The 23,086-nt window shown below is 33.4% G+C and overlaps 1 protein-coding gene across 1 annotated transcript in view; it reads right to left on the bottom strand.

Moving 5' to 3' along the window:
- The window catches only part of LOC143245576 (uncharacterized), a 41,200-nt gene extending 25,053 nt beyond the window's left edge, over positions 1 to 16,147 (bottom strand). Inside the window, exon 1 of the mRNA XM_076491938.1 lies at positions 15,861 to 16,147. Within this exon, the coding sequence (XP_076348053.1) occupies positions 15,861 to 15,900 (40 nt within the window). The 5' untranslated portion in view covers positions 15,901 to 16,147. The remainder of the gene's footprint in view (positions 1 to 15,860) is intronic.
- Between the last annotated feature and the right edge of the window lie 6,939 nt (positions 16,148 to 23,086).

Here is a 23,086-nt window from a genome sequence, read left to right as displayed (position 1 = left end):
ACTACCTCACCCTTCATCTTTAAATATTGAATAAAAGTGCATTGTTGAAAACTAATAATAGTTTGATTGGACTTACAAACGTTAACTTTATTTTTGAAAACTTGAAGTACACAAAACAAAAGAGCGTTTTTGAAATGAAGGAAGCTGCTAAATTGAGTTTCTACTAATCTAGATATCTATTCAAAATTTTCAATAATAAATGACTCTAATGCTAAACCCAGGCATTAATTATTTCGGTTATAGAATAAAAACAAACGGCAAATAGTAAGTTAATATAAGGGTTGTAATATTGAGGTATTTTCTGGTCAAAATAAATGTTAAAAATTATTTAACACCAATTATTTTAATATTTCGTTAATATGAAGGATTTCATTCTGAAAAAAATATAAATGTAACGCATAAATCGTAATAGTTTACATTCAATGTTAAAGTAAACCGCTGCAAATTTAACTTATATTTTTCTTTGTGACAGAATTTTATACACCATTTGTACTTGAACCACAACAAAGCCTTTATATATGCGCCCTACTGAATTTGAAAGAAACAGTTTTACGCTTGTAAAGTTTTAAAAAAAACAGATAAAATTTATTTTTTAGATTAAAAAAGCCAGTAACTAGGCATCTATATTTTTTTGTAAAAAAATAACCTAACAGTCATAACAAAGTTAAGAGAAACCAAGTAGATATCATATTTAAATTTCGTAATAATCAATTAATACGTTATTTTCAGTTATGTCGTCAATCCCTCTTCGTGAGAATTTTTGTTTTGGAATTTCGCACAAAGCTACTCGAGAGCTATCTGTGCTAGCCGTCCCTAATTTAGCAGTTTAAGACTAGAGGGAAGGCAGCTAGTCATCACCACCCACCGCCAACTCTTGGGCTACGCTTTTACCAACGAATAGTGGGATTGACCGTCACATTATAACGCCTCCACGGCTGGGAGGGCGAGCATGTTTAGCGCGACGCGGGCGCGAACCCGCGATCCTCGGATTACGAGTCGCGCGCTTGGCCATGCCGGGCCCTCTTCGTGAGAAAGAAAATTACTTTACGTTCAAGAATATCTTATATGTCAAGTGAGGGCGCTTACATCTCTCAGTGACCTTTCTACATTAGAAACGAAGTGAGCTGCGTCATCTGACCGACCTACTTTTAAACCTTGCCCTGGGTTTCACAAACTTATGGAAAGTGTCATTAACCATAACTAGAACTTAGAACTTGTTAGAACTTAGTTTCAACAATAATACAAATATGCATCATTGTTTTTTTTCGTTTTTAGGCACAAAGCTACACAACGAGCTATCTGTGCTGTAACACCGCGGGTATTCAAACTGTATATTTAGAGTTGTAAACTCTCAGACTTTTACTGCCGAGCCTCGGGAAGCATGTTTAGCAGCAAAGAGAAAAGTATCAGAAAATAATGACAAAAGACGCAATAAAAACAATTCAAAATCAGCATACAGCTTATAAAACATCAAATACTGTTCATAACTTTATAAATCAAGTACGTAAGTGTTCATACAATTATATAAAAAGTTGATATCATTTTAACTCATACCAGACTTTGCTCAAATATCACGGTTCAATATACTCGTGTTTCAGACAGTATTTATAGATATAAAGTCCAATTTTGATTCAACTTGCAAAATTTTTAGCTGGGAAAGAACGGCTCAATGAATGGCTCTGATATTTTTGTGTTTACTTTTCACGTACAAACTTTCAGTTCATAGCTCCGTCATTTGTTTGGTCGATTTGAGATCTAATTACAGTTTCAGACTAGGGAGATAAAACTCTTTTGATTGATTTAGTTGACCACGCCCAAAGTCTCATACATTAACTTATTCTAATCCTGACAAAACAAAATATTTAATTTGAGGAAAGACTAGTAGTGGTCCTGCCAAGTAATAAAATCGAACTGAATATACACGCGTCCCACGCCTGATATTGCTGGCACACATAAATAATCAAAACTTAAACAGAGTTCTTCTAGGTTAATCTACTGGGGTGTCTTTTATTCAAGAAGGCACTCACTATCACAAGTGTTTCATTTTGTTTTCATTAATCAAATAACGAGGTTGATTGTCGTTTTTATATAACTAAAAGTGCAGAGGTGTTCTGCTGTATGATGGCTCGAACTTCCTATATTCATTTCGCAGCTCGTCCCTCGAATACTAGGCCACTCCCGTAATTTTTTTAAGTGCTTCCAATTTTTATTTCGTACTTTTACTGGTTGAACCGAGGGATTAGAGGTACCATTTACTTGTACTTTGGATTCTCTAAGGAGTCCTACAGAAAATGCCACTCGTATCATTTTAAGAATGTTAAATTGTTTTCTGCTTTGCATTATTACTAGCGCCACTTTTATCGATGCTATTATCTAAGTGATTCCCTGAGAACTTCAACCATAATTAAGAGGTGAATATCTGTTTTTTATATCACTCCTTGGGGAAATATAATGTGATAAGCCTTCAATCACGGCAATGTAATTTGTAACCAATACATTGCAATATTACTTTATTTACGTTATTCTAATAAACAGGGATTAAGTTCGCTTCTTCTTTATGGGTATTAGGATATGTTGATAATTATATACCCAGTAGGATCAGGTGCAAAAATACCTCTTCCTCCAAGTATTCGATTTTGTTTGTTTGTTTTAAATTTCGCGCAAAGCTACACAGAGGCTATCTATGCTAGCCGTCCCTAATTTAGCAGTGTAAAACTAGAGCGAAGATAACTAGTCATCACCACCCACCTCCAACTCTTAGGCTATTCTTTCATCAACGAAGAGTAGGATTGACCATGACATTATAACGACCCCATGGCTGAAAGGGCTAGCAAGTTTGGTGTGACGGGGATTCGAACCCGAGACCCTCAGATTAACCACCTTGTTATGCCTAAGTTTTCGGTTTTTTCAAACCTTTACAGGATTTTTAATTAGCTTTTATAAATCTAAACGGTGTAGAATTAACTGATTTGGTTAGTTTGGAATTAATTACAAACTACACCAGGAACTTTATGTACTCTGCTCTCTATGAATATCAAAACCCACTTTATAACGATATATGTCCACAGACATGCCACTGTGCCATTAAGGAGATGTTAACTGCCAAAATAGATATAAAGATATTTGCTGCCATTTAAATAAAAAATATAAGAAATTCAGTTTTTTAAAAATGCAATAATTTGGTGTATGAAGTAAAAGCAAATATAGAATTAACTCTAGATTTTAACAACAAACAACAACGCATTTTGGTTCTCATAACAGTGAGTTCTTATTGATGAAGTTCGCTTTTTAGTTTCACGACTTTCTAATGTAATTATTAGCTCTGTGCAATAGCGTCTATATCAAGATAGATTGTGTTTCTCATAGATCACAGGAACAAGATAAAACGTTTCTAACTTAGAACCAAACTGCAATGCAACTGGATGGAAACCGAGATTCGCTGTTTCTGGTTGAGTATAAACGATAGAGTTCCGAATAATTACAAAGATAAAACCCCTTTTGTTTCATAACTAAACTATAATATTTTTGGTTTGGAAACAACTTAAAGATGTCGTGATTAAAACCCAATGATGACGGTTCTGTTAAAAACTAAAACCACCCTGTTAAACATTAAATAATAATTTTTGGTTAGATAAAACTAAAACTATAAATTTTTATGAATTTTAATCTCATAAAGAAGTCTAAAAAAAAACGATTATTTAAATAATTAAAACTGTGACATTACATCCGATGGTAGCGCATTCTCTTTAGGTTTAATCACAAAATGAAAACTGTGATGTTGTATTAGTCAAAATAGAGACGAGTTCTAAGATAATTTTTGAAGAAGGTTTCAAATGTTTTTACCAGTAGAGCTCCTGTGATTATTGTGATGTTTACAGTAGAGCTTTTATAATTATTGTATTGTTTAGAGTGGAGCTCCTGTGATTACTGTGTTGTTTCCAGTAAACTTTTTGTTATATAGATCTATTTCACTGTGTAGAACATTTCATTTCGTCTAATTGTTCAAACATAGGATTGTCCGATAAATTATTCTTTCATCATTGGGTTTATTTTTCTTTCAATTTCGCCTTAGATAAAAGTATCGTCACACTGGATTTCATGTGTTAATTCTTTGATATCTGTTTGTTTGGGTTAATTCCTTCTAATGATGTTTCAAAACTGTATTTCAGGTGTTTTTGTAACATTAACTCGTTTCCCACAATGTAGCTGCTGACATATTTAATAAAAGGAATAATGGCTGTCATAAAATTTTGTTTCTTTTTTTTTTGTTGATTTCTTCTCGGGTGAAATATCACATAGTTCTTTGTTTTGGTATTAGACATTTGATTTGTTTTGACTGTATTTTCGGGGAAACTGTTTCCATTAATTCACATCAGGTGTATGGTTTGTTTGTTTTTTAATTCGCCAAAGCTACTCGAGGGCTATTTGCGATAGCCGTCCCTAATTTAGCAGTGTAAGACCACACGGAAGGCAGCTAGTCATCACCACCCACCACCAACTCTTGAATTACTCTTTTACCAACAAATAGTGGGATTGACCATCACATTATAACGCCCTCATGGTTTAAAGGGCAAGCATTTTTTGTTGTCACGGATTTTCGATCCCGCAATCCTCAGATTACGAGTTGAGTATCTCAACCATCTGATCATGCCAGGCACATCAAGTGTTAATGGTATTATATTGTTTCTTATTGGGGATGGTATATTGCTGTTCTTTTTGTAGATGGTATGCTAATTTATACGCTACACGTTATTCAAAGTGCATTTCTTTCTTATAAACAGAAGTGTCAAATCTAACCGATTTTCTGATAAAGTAAATATTTAAACATACCCGGAAATTAAGTTTGTATTCAATGGTGAAGTAGATTTTGAAGCGGATATTGTTAATTTGGTTTTAAAAAATATATATTATTTCTCGAAATCAAAGTTGCAATCATAGAAAAGATCATGAACATACATCGTCCAATGTACAGGAGTATATGTGGCTATATTAATTTTTTCTGTTGTTAAATTATGAAAACATTGGTAATGAGCAAGATAAATACCATCGTAATTCTTCGTTTAGGCTTAATCAAGTTTCAACAGATTATTTGGATATATATATTTTCTATATCTTTATGTAAGCTCATAGTTTTGGATTTATTATTATTTGATTCCTTCAAACGGCTTAGAAAGTGGAATGTGTTTGAATTGCTTTTTAAAAATGTTTTATGATGAAATGCTCCAAACAATAAAGATAACAGTATTATATTTAAAAGCGACATAAGTGTTATTATAAAACTGATTCTAATTGATGTTTCATGCACCTATTGCAAACCATGTGATTGTATACTTCTTTCTGTCTTTGCTACATTGGTTATCATTTAGTTGATGGCGTCATTTTCATAGGGTTTTATTAAACAATGCTATTCCACTTCTCATAAGTAAGGTTTGAGTTCTTTTGTACTATTACACATTTTTCAAGTTACTTGAACTTTCTTGCGATAAATTGAGTCTGTTTAGTGTGATAGTTTTATCCCCCTTGTCAGTTACTCGGATTATATTAAGTTAGGCTGTATTTTTAGATTAATTAATCCACTATATTCCTTTTTCTTTAAGTTTGGTTTAATCTCTGTATTTTTAAATTAATACTCTTCATAATATGGTAAAAAATTCTCCAAGAAAGGTTTATGGGATTTTCTAGATGAGAATTCTCCTTGAAAAGTTTCAGGGTCTTTCAGTTTAGGCTTATCACTGGTAATTGAAATTGCAAATTCAAGCTTAAAAGATGGAATTGCAAATTCTTTAATTAGGCAGAAAATAAACTATCCGTGTTAAATGGTCCTGACCAAGGACTAATCTAAGACGGTAAAAATCAAGTTACAACTTTCTTGGTTAAGAATCGAACTAAAACTATTTTGATGAAACATTGTCTTAAACGTTTTTTTTGTTTTGTTTTTTTGAAAACCTAAGATAAAACTTCCTTTATTACAAAATAAACCATACCTGTTCTTGAATAAATACAAAGTTATGATTGGTCTATTTAAGGATGCAAGAATGCAACACATTTCCTGATTAACGATCAAACTGTGACAATTCTGATTAATGATCCAAATATAACATTAAGTACCAATAAAAAACACAATGATTAAAAATTCCTATTACAAAAAAGCCAAATGGGTTGGCAAAACGAACAGAAGAGTTTATATGTATAGTGCATTCAACAAGCGAAATGAAACTATGGCAAGTTATTTTTGTTTCTCATTATAATTTACGTGCTACTTCAATGAAAATTCAAGAAAAGCGTACATTATTTCACATTTAAACTTGTACTTGAATATTATGAACATGTGAATTATTGTAAAAAAAAATAACATTGTATTTAAGAAAAGCAACTTTAGGCCACTAAGGCCAATCAAATGTATTTTATATTTTTAAGATTCTTGTCTCTTTGGTTTTTAACTTTGCACCATTCAAAGTAACCAAATTACTTCTTTCAACCTGGAACTTCAAGTATGATATGAACAATGACTCAAAGCAGCAATACACAAACAATTGTGGATTAAAAACACGTTGATTAAATTAATAAACTGTTTAGTAGTTTAAACATTTGCTCAAATTCTTTTAAGCGTTCTTCACGTCATCCACATACAAAAACTAGTAGCTAAGGTAACTAAATTCACAGACTTGCAACAATTAAGTTTTCTAAAAAAAACGATAAATGTTTGATATAATGTCAGGCGTGATATGTTATGTGTTTAAACACTCTGGGTGTGAGCGTTAACATAGCTTTAAAATCTAGTCACGTGATACGTAGCTTCTTTCTTTCTTTGTTTCTAAGCTCAAAGCTACGCAAATGTTTATCTGTATTATGTCCACCACGAGTATCGAAACCCGGCTTCTAGTGGTATAAGTCCTCATATATACCATTGTGCCACTAGGGGATGAAAAATAACTCACAGCCCTAATCTAAAACCAAACTACCTTGTAATATTTGTACTTTGGAGATAATGCTATACAATGTTCTCATCATCTCAGAAGCTATAGCAGTACAACATAACAATCATAAAATCAAGAGAATAACATAACATAAACTATAACTTATTCAAATTTTTATTGACCCGACATGGCCATATGGTTAATCTGAGGGTTGCGGGTTCAAATCCCTGTCACACCAAAGATGTTGCCATTTCAACCGTAGGGGTGTTATAATATGACTGTCAATCCCACTATTCGTTGGTAAAAGAGTAACCCTAGAGGCGGCGGTGAGTGGTAATGACTAGCTGCCTTCCCTCTAGTCTTACACTGCTAAATTAAGGACGACTAACGCAGATAGCCCGCGTGTAGCTTTGCGCGAAATTCAAAAACAAATAAACAAAACAAACAATCAAATGTTATTGCTAACCATCACGGAGGAAACATAACTGCAAAACATTAATAAAATTACTGAAGAACCACAGACAAGTGTAAAATGCTATTTACATGCTGCGTTCAAATAAACTACTAAACTAAGGAACAGGTTAAAACTAAGAATTGATGTAATGGTCGAGTGGTTCTCCCGGATCTGCACGAGCTCTTGGTTTGCTCTTATAAGTAACCCGCTCACCTTCAATTTTAAAGTGTACAATGAAATTTGGAACGTTAAAAAGTTCTGTGTGAAAACAGGTTATTCAGTAAAAAACTTTAATGCAATTAACTATAATATTTTATTAAAATAGTCTTACAACAACACAACTACTTTACCCAGTGAGTTTTCCTTATTTTATCTTTACATTTTATTCATGAATACATCTGTGTATTCGTCTGTTTTTGTTTTGTTTTTGTCGTTTAATTTTAAAAAAATGGAAATTTTCCGTATTAATACATTCGTTGATTTTGTTTTGTAACTAAACTTTTGGATTTATTTTATTTTCTTTATATTTTTTTTCTTTTACAGCGAAGCATAAATCTAAGCGAAGGGCCATCTTTGCTGGTATCTCCAAGGGTATCAAAACCCGATTTCTAGCGTTATAAATCCACAGATATACTGATGAGCGGCAGAAGAGTGAGAAGCTTTTATTCAACCTGTCACGTGACCTTATGAAATATACTTTTACATCGCCAAGAAGTAGTAAATCCAAAAATCATAAGCAATTCAGACTGAAGATTGTAATAGTTGTTTACTTCTAGTGAGGCCCAATATGGTCTGGTGGTCAGTGTACTCAACTCGCAATCCAGTTTCCTGAGCATTATATAGTAACGGTGAATCCCACAATTTAATGGTAAAATAGTTGGTGGTAGGCGGTATTCACTATCTGACTTTTTTCTATTCTGTGACTGCTAACTTAGGGTCGGCTAACGCAAATAGTCCTAGAATAGCTTTGTGCAAATTTCTACTTGATCAGATGTGTTTACTATTGGATTTCGAAACTCCTACACGAGGGTTATCTGCGGTAGCTAACCCTGATTTTGAAGTGATAGATATATAAAATATTTCATTTAGGGAACCTACTGCAATTATGCTTAATTATACGAAAAAAATATGGTTTTACCAACCCAGATTTTTTGTCATAAATGCGACACCATGTATGCTGGCTTGCTCTTAGATTTTCCAATAAATATTGGGTTAAATAACCCGTCGCCGTAATAATAGTCTGGAAATAGCGTCTTGTAAATTTCACAAAATGACGAAATATGTCTTGAGTAACTGTTACTTATTCAGTAAAGGATTCCAATGGTAAGTGCGATATTCAAGCTCATCCCAAATAGTCCCGGCATAGCCAAGCATGTTAAGGCGTGCGACTCGTAATCTAAGGGTCGCGAGTTCGCATCCCCGTCGCACCAAACATGCTTGCCCTTTCAGCCGTGGGGCGTTATAAAGTGACGGTCAATCCCACTATTCGTTGGTAAAAGAGTAGCCCAAGAGTTGGCGGTGGGTGGTGATGTCTAGCTGCCTTCCCTCTAGTCTTACACTGCTAAATTAGGGACGGCTAGCACAGATAGCTTTGTGCGAAATTAAAGAAACAAACAAACAAACATCATCCCAAATATGGTCATCGGATTAAGATCCGATTGTAACATTGTACTGTTCAAAAAGATAACTGAACAAGCTCACATGATCTTCGAACAAGTTATAAAAGAGCCCTTTTTATTGCGGAGGGTGGGGGTGAGAAGACCAAGTACACTATTTGTCTTTATAATGAAAACAGGAAGCTTTATCACTGCCGAATAGCGTATCAAGTTCAACTACACTATCTCAATAATACAACCAGAGTCGAATTCTTTCTGTGACTCGTTACACGTATTTAGCCTGCTTGTTCCATATGTTTACTCTGTTTATTACATTATTTAATTAGCTTGTTTCATATTGTTACACTGCTTGTTTTAGATATTTCACTCTGCTTGTTCCATATTTTTACTTTCAATAAAGGAAAAGGTTAAATACATCTCATAGGTTCCTAAGAGCTATTCTTTACCCGAGTTTGCGATCCAAGCACCAATAAACCGGATTGTTCTTATTGAAAATGGATACGAGCTTTACAGCATATTTATCTTTGTCATATGATACTTTTTTCTCTTAAATCTTTCTCGCGTAACATGATTAAAGACAGTCATATTCTGACCACTGCTGGAGGAAATCGATCCGAGTTTGTTTCACCTACGAGCCTATCTTTTATTTCTCTTTTTTTTTCCTCAGTCCCTATGGTAATCTCTCGTGATAGATATGTTTTGACTGTCTGTCAAATTTAAGAAGCAGTTTTTAACTACGCTTTTGCTAAAGGACACTTGATGTTACGTACTCCAAGGAATGTCAGAATATCTATGCTTTTAACCTCCGATTTGGTTTTCAGATTAAACACGTTCGTTCACCTCTACATCTTTAGAGCCCAAACAATCATATGATACATCATTCGACGAGTTCATATTACGCACGAAAATAGATGTATTGTTTTACAAGTATGGAATGATCATAATAAAATGGACAGTTTTATATAGCCGTGTACATCAGACATATCACAGCTAAATGTTGGAAGTGCTTCAACTTAAGGTATAGGCCTAAAATGAATGCCATCACACAAACAAGAAAGATATTAACAGCAAATGTGTATAACAGTAGCTTACCAAAGAGGAAGACGTTAAATGTTAAAAATTTAAAACTAATTGAAAATAGATTGATGTGCTGCGGTCGTTCGATAAAAAGCATCATTGCCTATAGGCTACACAAGACATTCTATGAAGAAACAACATGTTTATTATTTAATTTTTATAGTGTATACTGGTGTATAGATGATATATTAATTAATACTAGAAATAAATGATCTTATAACACCAAAATGTAGTTGTTTATTTAACTAGACACTCATCGTTTCTCTTTAGAATTTCTTTAGAAACGTTCACTAAAACACAAATCGAAAATGACAGAACAAAGCTTCGAATGGTTTAAATAGAAATTATTACACGTTCTTAAATCTTAATAACTGTGTGCATCGCATTATCTTACATTCACATATTAGAAAGTCTTGCGTTTCGTTATAACACGCCTTAGCTTTAAAGCAAAATGATAAAAAACAAAAGAGCTTTCAGTCATAGATAACTAGCCCCCCAGTGGAACAGCGGTTTGTCTGCGGATTTCCAATGCTATAAATCTGGTTTCGATACCCGTGATGAGCAGAGCACAGTTAGCCCCTTGTGTTGCTTTGTGCTTAATTACAAACAACCACAGAGGTAACTAAAGGTGGAATTTTCAATGTAAAAATGTAACATCACCAGCGTTGTTATAGGTTAAATTCTGTCTTCTATAATTTCATTTCTTAAGAGAAACGTTTTTCATTTACTTTCCTTTGCTCAATTAAAAACACGCCAAGACCTCAGTTATGAAATATTGAATCATCATACGAAAATAAAGATTGAACACTTCTTATCAAAATATACTTGAAAACATTTTAGTTGAGGTATTGAACTTTATTTTCCTTTTATCACATTTCTGTAACAATTGTTGTTGTTTTTACGATTTCATCATGTGTAGCCAATCGTGTCTGTTTCTTTGTGTGTTCTACTCACAAAGATATGGCTAGATCTTCTCGACATTGAGACTAATAGGTTATCGAGTAGGCGAACTTTAATTTCCGGTATACGCCTAATGTTTTTTGGTTGTTTTTTTTTTGAAATCCAGTGGTAATACTGGAAAGATAAACGAGCGGTTTCGTTTTTATTCTCCATATGCATACATACATAAGTAATTTTAAATCAACTATCTCAACAATTTTGAACAAGGCAACTCAGTGTTTTGAGCTGACGTGCTGTAGATATATTAGAATGTACTCGGTAAGAAATAACGTACTACAAATACATTATGAGTAATGGGTAACATAATAAGAATATGTTGGAATGTTTATCAGTAATGGATAACATATTATAAATATATCACGATATTAATCAGTAAGAGATAATGTACTATACATATGTAGCATTGTTTTTTCTTAAAAAAAAGCGCTGTATGTATTTTAAAATACGATTCAGTAAAGGAAAAGTCTCTATAAGCACATTACGTAATTACTCAGTGAAGGATATCGCTCCATGAACACATTACAGATTTACCGAGTAAGGGATAACATGCTATAAGTATATTGAAGCGTTATTCTGTAAGGAATAATGTACTATAAATACATTTGAGTATCACTTAGAAGGATTAAATACGATATAATTTTACACAATGTGAACGATAGATTATACAGGGTGTTCGGAAAGTCACTGTGCAGTTTTGTCTGTTAATAAATATATAAGTGCACAGTGACTTTCCGAACACCCTATACTTTTCACTATATATATTTGAAGACGAACCTATTATCAGTATGTTAATACTAATTTAATATTCCACAATACAAATACAAAAGCGACTAATCTTATTAATGCTACAGAAAGTTATTGTATCACCTATAATTATAATAACAATATAAATTTATTAGTACTATAGAATGGTCATGTACCATTGTACAAACATGAAAATAATGAGCATTATTAATAGTACAGTAGGCTAATATACCACCGTACAAACATAAAGTTTGTTTCAAATTAAGCACAAAGCTATACAATGGGTTATTTGTGCTCTGCTCACCACGGGTATAGAAACCTGATTTCCAGCGTTGTAAATCCGCTGACGTTCTGCTGCGCCAATGATGGGCACAATCACAAACACGACCAGCTTTATTAGTATTACAGTAGGTTAATGTACCAGTGTACGAACACAAACACAATTTCAAGATTATTAATATTACAATAGGTTAATGTACCCCTGTACAAACATAATGATGGCCAATCTTACTAGTATTAGAATAGGTTAATGTACCATTCTACAAATAAAAAGATGATCTTTGTTATTGGTATAGAATAGATTAATGTGCCACTCTATAAACAGAAGTACGATCTACAGTATTAATATTACAATAAGTTAATATACCACTCTATAAACACAACGACGATCTACATTATTAATATAACAATAGGTTAATGTACCACTCTATAAACAAAACGACGATACACGTTATTAATATTACAATAGTTTAATGTACCATTCTATAAACAGAAAGACGATTTACGATATTAATATTAAAACAGGCTAATGCAATTACTTTATACAAACTTAAAAACGACTTCACTTATTAACATGTTAAAAATAAGTTAATATAAGCAGCTGTAAGTCATTAATCACAAAATTGTTTTATCTAATGTCACATATATTTTTAAATACATTAATTAAAACAGATACGTATCAAGAGGTAGTGTGTGATGGAAGGTTCAGAATATATTCCAAATATCTTACAGAAGCACGTGACTTTTAACCCAGAAATAATTATATAGAAAAGGGGAAAAGCCTTAAAAGCTGGTACTTATATAGACTTGTATTGATAGCTCGACAATCCTCACTAAACAGCTACAAATACTTGTGTTCAAGAGACATAAACTTGCTGTTACCTTGACACAGTCACAAGAAAACAACTCGTCCTCGGTCTCTTCAACATGTTAATATTATTTCAAGAAACAACTCCTTGGATCGGGTATTACCCTTGACACACTTATTGAGTACCTTGAAAACGGTCGTCCCAAAGCTAAAACCAAGAAAGTTTTCCTATAAAAGGTTTCATGTGTTGTTTCTATGTGCTTATGACTACTTATGTATGCAGATTTGACTATACATGAGGAAAGTCATCAATAAAGGGAGCATCCTTTAATTAATTATTTTCATTACTAAGTATTGTAGGCCTTTGCCTTAAAATTACAATATATTAGTTACGATATGCCATAATTTACAAAAATAACCCTAATCAATTCAGTTAAAACCAGAACATCCCCCTCTGGCACAGCGGTAAGTCTGTGGATTTACAACGCTAAAATCAGGGGGTTCAATTCCCCTCGGTAGACTCAGCAGATAGCCTTATATGACTCTGCTATAAGAAAACCGCACACACATATATATATAGAACCTGGCCCGGCATGGCCAAGCATGTTAAGGCGTGCAACTCGTAATCTGAGGGTCGCGGGTTCGCATCCCCGTGGCACCAAACATGCTCGCCCTTTCAGCCGTGAGTACGTTATAATGTGACGGTCAATCCCACTATTCGTTTGTAAAAGAGTAGCCCAAGATGTTGGCGGTGGGTGGTGATGACTAGTTGCCTTCTCTCTAGTCTTACACTACTAAATTAGGGACGGCTAGCACAGATAGCCCTCGAGTAGCTTTGTGCGAAATTCAAAAACAATTAACAATATGTAGAACCAGGACAAGATATCTATTTATTTAGTTATGTATTTGCCAAAACATGTGTGCACGAAAAGGATTTAAACGCGAAAAGGAAAAATTTACATATTAGTTAAACATATACGCGTGAAAGGGTGAAATTTAGACACTTTTTAAAATACATGCGTTAAAGGGCGATGTCGAACTACTTCGCAAAATACATGCGTGAAAGAAAGAAGTTTACATATCTGGCGAAATACGCGCGTGAACGGGAAAAAGTTTCCATTTTGGGCAAACCACACGTGTCAAAACGTAAGAGGTTTATAGATTGCTAAAACACACGAGCAAAAGGACTAAAATAACATTATTACTAAATTGCATGCATGAAACGTGAGACGTCTACCACTATCAGATTGGACGTTTTTGTTTTTTTCCTCTGAACGTTAAAGTAATGGCTAGAGAGGTTTAAAATGAGGTGTAGTGGTTACAGTTGTTTCTTAGCATTCCTTTTCCTTACTATAATAGCCGTGTAGCCAGAGACGTAGCCAAGGGGGTCCGGCCCCCTGAAGAATATAGTTATATTGATTACATAGTTTTTCAACTTTTGTACATAATAAACTCGTTTTATATACATTAATAAAAAAGTAAAATTTCTATAAAAATTATTAGATTAGTTTTAACGACCATTTTATTAAAACTTAGATTGCTACTTAATTAATTTATTGGTCCCTCTACAAATCACCTCTGGAGTGGAAGATCTAACTACGCCACTGGGTGTAGCGCCACCTGCATAAGAATGTTTTATATAGTTGCTTTTGTAAAGTACAATATTTGTCTTCGTGATATCCTTACGTACCGCTCCGAAAACATTAGAGACGAAGCATTTCTTGAATTAGTTCAAATAATTCCTATTACCTCACCAGTGATTTTACTTACGGCTTTTCTAAGTAGGTAAAACTCAAAGGGTTTGCTGATTCTGACCAGATAGAAAAGCTATTAAGAAAATATAGGGACGTTTTGTACGTAATATCTCTAAACTTGTTCACCTACGTGAGCTCTCACGGCTGAGACAGGCCATACCCTACGTGTTTGACCTGGAAAAAAAGTTAACGGGGATTTGTAAACAAATCCTTTCAAATAAAATATAAAACAGTGAAATTTTCCAGTTAGAACAACAAAAACATTTAGTTCATGCGGTTTGTGTAACTATTCTTAAAACTATAAGCCGTAAACATCCTTTTCTTATAATTTGTTTTAAGTGAACAGGTGGTCACTAGTTACCTTTGAGGCATAAGAAGGGATACTTCTAGAAAACATTTTCTAAAGGTAAAAGTTAACACTTGCCGTGAATCTCGACAGAAGAGAACAAATAGAAGTACATATATTTGTCTGTTAATATTTTGGGGGGTTCAATCAGTAGTTCACAAAATATTACTTATGAATTTGTCCAAACTCCAGCTATGTTTTCGTGTTATGTTTAAGGTAGCCTTAGTGGTGTATCGTAGATACAGGATTTTCATGTTTCTCTTTTTCCTAAAATGGTTCCTCGATTGTATATTTTTCTTTCGTGTAAGTGTTTAGAAATTACAGTAGGAATTGTTAGTACTCTCGCTAGCATGATTTAACCCAGAATTCAATGATCGCTCCACCTTTACGATCACAATGGAAAAAAAAAAGTGATTAATCAGAACTGCAACAACCAGCTTTGTATCTGGTTGACCTTATTAAAGAACTGAGGTTGTGTGTACTTGATAAAGTGTAAAAAATACTTAACGTGAGAACATCTACCTAAATTATAGAATTTGTCTCAAAAATAATTATTGCCAGGGTGAATTTTCACATTACGAAAATACTTTTGAAACAAACGCTAAACTGTTTTTCAGACTGAAAAATATGTTTATTGACGAGTTATACTATTCTATCTAAAGCTATATTCACTTCTGCAGACTGAATTATGCATTATACTTAATAGACGGTACACTGTAGTGAAATTACGGTGTTTAAGACATAAGTGGAACCTCAAGATATTAATCACATGTTATTTCTGTCCACATTTTGACGTTTTACACAGGTTTATGTAAAATAAGCATAACGATTACCATTTTCCTTAACACGGTTGATTTATTCGTGAATGTCTTTTGTATAAAACAACCAAGAGATAAGAGACTCACCTGTGTAGATTAAAAACAACGTAAAGCTCAAATCAGCCATCACATAATATGCTCGCTAAATGCGTTCCTCGAAGAAGTCTCTTCCGGGAAGTCGTCGTTGCTGGTTTACACTCTTCACGTCTGAAGTTCTTTCACAAATAAACCGCAGTTAAGATATTCTTTTAACTTAAGTAAGACTTTGTTTTCAAACTCCAAAAAAATTAAGACAAACCTAGTCTCTTTCTGGAGCAACTGGATCACACATCCGGCTGCCGCTCAGCCAGGAGTTAAAATGATATGGGTGGCTCGTGCTTGTCGCTTTCCCCATGCTCACCTGCTCCCCTTTACAGGTTCAAGTAGTAGTAAGTAGCCCAACAACAAATCCCCCACGTGCTTGTCGTGCAATAAAAATAAAATATTAGCTTAAGGTACAGATGGAGTTGGAACATCTAGTTAGACATGATGGAAAACGCAAGTAACTTTTAGCCATTTTGTTGGCGAATATATCTAAGTTGTCTGTTTTTGTAACTTTACTATTTCTGTTAGCTTACACAAAGCTTGCAATAAATTCAATACGTCGTTAATAAAGTAATACTACAGATATAGGAATTCGTAAAGTAACTACAATGTTATACATCATACAAGAAGCATATACGAAGTAACCTCTTGTGAATAACTAGAGAGTAAATATATCTGTTACGTTAACAACTGTATTACTTCAATGTAGTAATTACCCAAGTTATTCATTGTTGATTTTTAATTGCGTACAAAATATCTAATCATAATAAATTATAATAAATTATGTAGTTCAAATATAACCATGATATTCGCAGAAATACTGTTTGATAACTTAACTGAAATATTTTAATTTGTATATTTTTCACTTTATGAGTACAATTTGTGTTACATTTGAACAACTAAAAATACAGCCTGCAATGACGTAAATCACCGGGGGAAAAGTTTTACGAGCTATTAATAAAGATAAAACTGTTAACTAGTTTATAAACAAATTTGTCACTTAAAACAAGTCCGTTCTTACACAGATGGATTCTCGTAAGTATTTTTAAGACAACTCTAATTTCTATTCTGATTAACAAACCATTTCTGTTTGCTTGCTTCATAATTTGGTACAAAGCTACACAAGTGTTATCTGCACACAGTTGTTTATAGTTAGAAAATTATATACTGGAGAGAATGCACTTAACCAACTTTACCAACAACTATTGGACTATCGTTATTTCATCGAATATTGTGACTTGATCATCACTGTTATAGCCCCAAAGGGTGGAAAGTGTTCTGACTCAGCGGACTGCAAAACACGAATCATCGAATTACCAGTAAGTGCGTACTCGTTTAAGCCACGCACGACCCCCATACCAGTAAATATTGATTTTTTTTAATAAAGTTACACATATAAATACGAATATTATCTTAAAAATACTCAAGACGTTACAATACGTATCCACATTTAGATTAAATAAAAATCATAGTACAGTTTTAAAGGGAAATTACACTGAAATGGCAAAATTATAACGCTCCCACGGCTGAGAGGGTGAACATATTTGGTGTGACGGGGATTCGAACCCGCGAATTATGAGTCGAGTGCCTTAACCTCCGGGCGTATAGTAACTTAATTATTTTAATACCTTGTTATAAAACATATAACTTAAAATTAAAATCTGTTGCGATAGGTTTTAATATTGCTAACCAGTATACACTATAATAAATTCCAAGAAATAATATGTCAGTAGCACTGCTTATTCTCGTTCAGTCACGTTCTAAAAAACAAAATATGAACAATGACATATTGACTTCTTGTTGCAGAAATTTAAGATAAACATAACTGTTAAGCAAGTTAATAAAGATTTATTTAGTTTCATTTACTTGTACAACTTGTTAAGCAGCTTCAAGTATGAACTATTTTATAAAACTACTATTTCGGGACGCAAGTACCACCTTTTATTTTTTAATGCTAAGCCTATTATTCGATAAGTTGCATGTAGGTAAATGCTTTTAACAGGAAACCAAACATGGGAGGATATTTAATTAGGTTGTCTCTATGCGATCTTGTGAACGTTAAGTTATCAAACGAGATTTTCAAATATATTTTCACTGGTTTTATAAAACTTGTTATTCATTATCACGAATGAATTCTTTGAAAGAAACTGTTATGTGAAGCTATTATAACATTGTGCAAAGTGACCCTATTTACAACAATACAGACTGATTTTGTTGTCAAGGGAACAGAGAATCTGGAACATTGACGTCTATTTTAACATTTAAAATATAATAAGCATCAAAAATTTACAATAAAACTTGACATTAAAGAAATTCAAAAGCATGTCTGTATATATATATATATATGTATGTATGCAGTATATTTATAGGAACAAAACATACGAAGGAAATTCATGACATCTACATACATGATGGCACCGACCATTATTGAATTAAAATATAAGTAAGCAATAGCACTGCAAAAATAGAAACATGTTTTTAAAACATCTCATTTTAGAATCATGCTTATAGTTACAATTTATATATAAATAGTTATTATGTATTTGTGGAATAACACAGGAATAAGAGAAAACCAAAGATAATATAAATATAAACCTTTAACTGTATTTAATTTATAATTCTACTTTCGAAATCGTATATGGTGTCATGATTTTGTGTTTCCTTTTCTGGAACCCTCCCGTTGATTAGCGGCACGTTTGAGGGCTAATACCGTCAAAAATAAGGTTTTGATTTCGGCAATGGGGAAAGAACAGAAAGCTCATGTTGTAGCTTTCTGATTGACGACAAACAAACAACCACGTTCTGAATAAAAAAAAAACAACAACCACAAAACACAACTACGCATGCTCAAACTGACAAGAAATAAAGCAAATAAATTTCTGTCTTTCTGTTTAATAGTTGTATGTCATTTTCAGCAACTCGAATATAGATTAAGACATGCGAGGTTAATTGTAATAAAGTTTCAAATTCAGCTCACTTAAAGCAGAAATTTTTATGTACATGTACACAGATATAGTTTATTTCCTTTCCCTGAACTTATTTCTTTTTTCACAGGATACCCAATTTTTGTTCATCATTTTATTATGTTCGTTTTCTGAATCTCCTGCAAGAAACAATTATAATGAAGATGGTTAAGCATGTTTTAACATTGGAAGGATTCGCATTATAATTCAACTAGAAACACTGTGGGTGACAGGGGCACGCACAGACGTATTAATTAAAAGTAGATTAATATAACTAGATTAATTGGAAATAACAGAATTGAAGTCTATTGAATTTGCTCACTTCTGTTACCATTATATAAAATGTTTCTTATTTATGTTAAAGCATCACCAGAAAATGTTTCCAAATTGAGTTAAGTCCGTCTGTTAACATTATGATTCATGACTTTTGGGAATTAAGTTTCTGATTCTTATAATCCTGATTAATCTAACTTACTAAAAAATGTTCTTTTTAAATATTTTAGTTTACTGCTAATGTTTTGTTCATGTACATAGTTTACGCCACGGGGCGTGGGTTTGTGAAGAGTGTGCTAGGAATAACAATTTTGGGATTCCGGATACGCGACTTGATGCCGTTAAAATATGCTCTACACTTTAAGGCTGTGGTTGCACCTTAATAGTGGCGAATAGATCCAACTATTTGGTCAGCTAAGATTATCCCAAGAGTTTGCTGTGGGATTCGACCAGCTATCTTCCCTTTAGTCTATCAGTGCAAAATTAGAGTCTGTTATGCGCAGTTAACCCTTCATACGGCTTTGCTAGAAAAGACTGAAATAAAACTTATTCGTTTATGAAATACAAATCACTTAGATTAATAACTATGAATATTTTGATTTCATTCAGCTTAGTCCTATTTATTGGTTAAATTACTCGGGTTATAAAATAAACAACAATGTATTACCATCCTGTTTGTGCAGGAACTCAATTAATCAAGATGTCTTGCTACAATCTTGTGATCACATGAATGTGATATGTTACATAATGTAATGGTGTAAGTAACGTAAATAAGTGATTTGTTTTTAAATTTCAGATGCTCAAACCAACAGTTCTTTCGTATGACGTAATGTGGAAATATTCCTTATCGATGTTTCTTTGGGTTGGATGTGACTTATGAAGAACTTGTAAAGTGAAAGAAACGAACTATGAACAATGAATTATACAGTTTCGTGTCTTTTTTAACTTCTTAATTACAGCTTCTGTTTTTTTTTATTTTTACTGCGACTTTTGCTTGTATCAAAACAAATATTACACACTAACAGTGACTTGCAGAAGGAAGAAGATGGGTGGGTTGAAGTCATGTCTTTTTTTACTCTTATATAGTAAAAGTACCCTTTCTGTAAGTCGTACAAATCATCTATAAATACTACAGAAAGGGATACGTTTGCTTCTTATGATTTTTTACCCTGTGTGTACCAGAAATAGCCCACACTCCCCATAGTCTCCTATATCCCCCACCTCTCACCAACCCCAAAAAGGTCTTATCACAGGATACTTGAAAACGTGCTCTGTTTTTCATCAATGAATTCAAGTTCTTTTGTGTCCTTTGCGTTATTGCGTATTAACTAGTGCCAGCAATAAACACTCGTTTATTCGTACAATCCAGGATCATTAGTTTCAGTGTATTTCGCAAAGAGCTTGGTAACATAACAAGGTGAGATTAATTACAATCAAAATAAGCAGTTTTCATGAGAGTTTAGGCTTTGTTCGCTATTCTAAAGTACCCTACCCCCATTCTCGGTAGCTCAACTGTAACTCTTGGGGCTTATAACACTATACATAAGGTTTTACGCTCGCGGTGAGCATAGCACAGATAGCTCATTAAGAAAGCTTGTGCTTAAAAACAAAGAAAGGCTCCAAGTTTAAGTGATAAGATAAGAGCGTTTATATAATATTATGAGTCTTTATGTACATATATATATCGTATTAGAAGCCCTCTCTATTTCGTTCACTGGTTTACGAGTTATCATGTCTCATAACAATGTCGAGTACTTAATTATTGAATACATCGAAGTATTCAATCAGGTATGATGAGATAATTAAGGCCATACAATTACCTTGGTAACAAATACTGGAATCCTAAATTAATTTTGAGCTTCTGGTGTTAATTTAAACAGCACCAAAGTAAAGCAGGTTTTTATTACTTTTCTAAGATCTCGGTTTGTTATCCAGATATGTTTGTTGTTAAACACGAATCTGTAGATTGAGCTATCTGAGTGTGCCAGCAACGAAGATCGAAAACCAAACATTAGTATTAAGGATTAACATTGAACCAACGGTGAGACTCTTAATTTAGAACACTTTTCGTGTTTCGCGAAAGAAATGTAGTATAACTTTGTTACATTTCACATACATAAATGATTTGCGGTTTAACATGCATTAAAAACGTTATGCAAAATGCTCTCAGTGTGGAGATGGCAGCTTTAAACTGTATCAGTATAGAAGTCCGAGTTTCAACATATACTTCTATACACGGCTGTAATGGTTTTAGTTCTGCAGAAAAGGAAATTTGTTTTGTTTTTGAATATCGCGCAAAGCTAAACGAGGGCTATCTGCGCTCGCCGTCCCTAATTTAGCAGTGTAAGACTAGAGGGAAGGCAGTTAGTCATCACCACCTACCACCAACTCTTGAGCTACTCTTTTACCAACGAATAACGGGATTGACCGTCACATTATAACGCTCCCACGACTGAAAGGGCGAGCATGTTTGGTGCGACGGAGATTCGAACCCGCGACCCCTAGATTACGAGTCGAATGCCTTAACCCACCTGGCCATGCCGAGCTGCAGAAAAACGAAAGATGTTAGATAAATAAAAATAATGCATTTTGGATTAAAGTTTTATTTGCTCAAAATGTATCATACATTTATTTCCGTTTTACTTTCTCAGCCTCTTACTCATTATTAATAGTATTTTAGGGCATTTAAGCATTATTGTTTTCTGAGATCTGAAATATTTCAATATAATTTTATGCCTTTCTCTGAGTACTTTCTTTTAAAACTTCATCGACTTACTTATTCCCCTGGCTTTTTTTTCTCAGTCTTTCAAACCAACCACTAAAATACGGGTTTGATACCTGTGATGGGTATAGTACAGATAGTCCATTTTGTGACTTTGTGCTTAAGAACAAACAACCAAACAAACTGTCGGTCTTTTCACATTATTTTACTTGTTCTGGTTTACTATTTTATTTTGACATCAGATTTTTATATTTAGTTTATTAACTAACTTGAACCTTCTCCTAAAATATTGCATATAGATTAATTAAGTTCTTGTTAAGCGCATAGGTACACACTGGGCTATCCGTGCTTTGTCTCCACCAGAAGTATTGAAAGCTGGTTTTTAGCAGCGTCAATCCGCTGATTTACTGATGAGCCACTGGGGGGCGTTCAGTTAAGTATTTTGTCTCTATGTTTAATTGAAATTGATTTTAGATTTGGCCTATAAAATTAGTAAGATCAAATCACTCAAAAAATTTCCAGAAATATTAATAACCTTTTGAACCCTCAAAGAAGGTGAAGTGTTAATCATAATCAGTGATGTCGAGAAACCCAGTTGTTGAGAGATTTATATGCAATAGAAATGTTAGTCATAATGTTAGTAGTTTATTGCTTTCAGTTCGGGTTAAAAATATGACCTGCAGAAAAAGAAAATTCATAAAAAATCTTAATTTTTAAAATAGCACCGTAAGTTGACAGACTGCAGCAAGAACATTTTGTTTTGTGCTTTTTCTGAAACTTTGCTTATAGCAATCGTGCTGGGACAAAGTTAATTCACGCACCATTACCCATCCATCTCCCTTGTATACGTTTCCACTAAACATACATTCTCGAAACTTTTATACATGTATTTTGCTTTAACTCTGTATGATTATGCAACATCTTGTTTTGTTTTATTTAACTACCCATATTCCCAGTTAACTGTTTTTCAGATTCTGCTCTCTATATAGGAGCGCGCGCATGAATTCACTTTCGGCCAGTTATTTTAGAGAATTATCCGAAGTTGTAATTGAAAAACAATAATCCATCTCTTAACTTGCACGAATCAATATTTCGATGCGACATATACGTATTATTGTTTTGATTACTGGCGGGGTACACAAATGTTCCATTCTGTTCCGCCCTGCCCATCAGGGCTTTGATCGCGTATGTTATTTTTATATTACCTTCCTGTATTTAATTCAGTTTTCTGTTAAATTTATTTTAATTTTTTCATTAACATTAATGCGTTT

Source organism: Tachypleus tridentatus, chromosome 1 (assembly GCF_004210375.1).
Source record: "Tachypleus tridentatus isolate NWPU-2018 chromosome 1, ASM421037v1, whole genome shotgun sequence".
NCBI lineage: Eukaryota > Metazoa > Arthropoda > Merostomata > Xiphosura > Limulidae > Tachypleus > Tachypleus tridentatus.
Note: the sequence above shows the minus strand (reverse complement) of the source record. Positions and strands in the feature narration are given on the sequence as shown.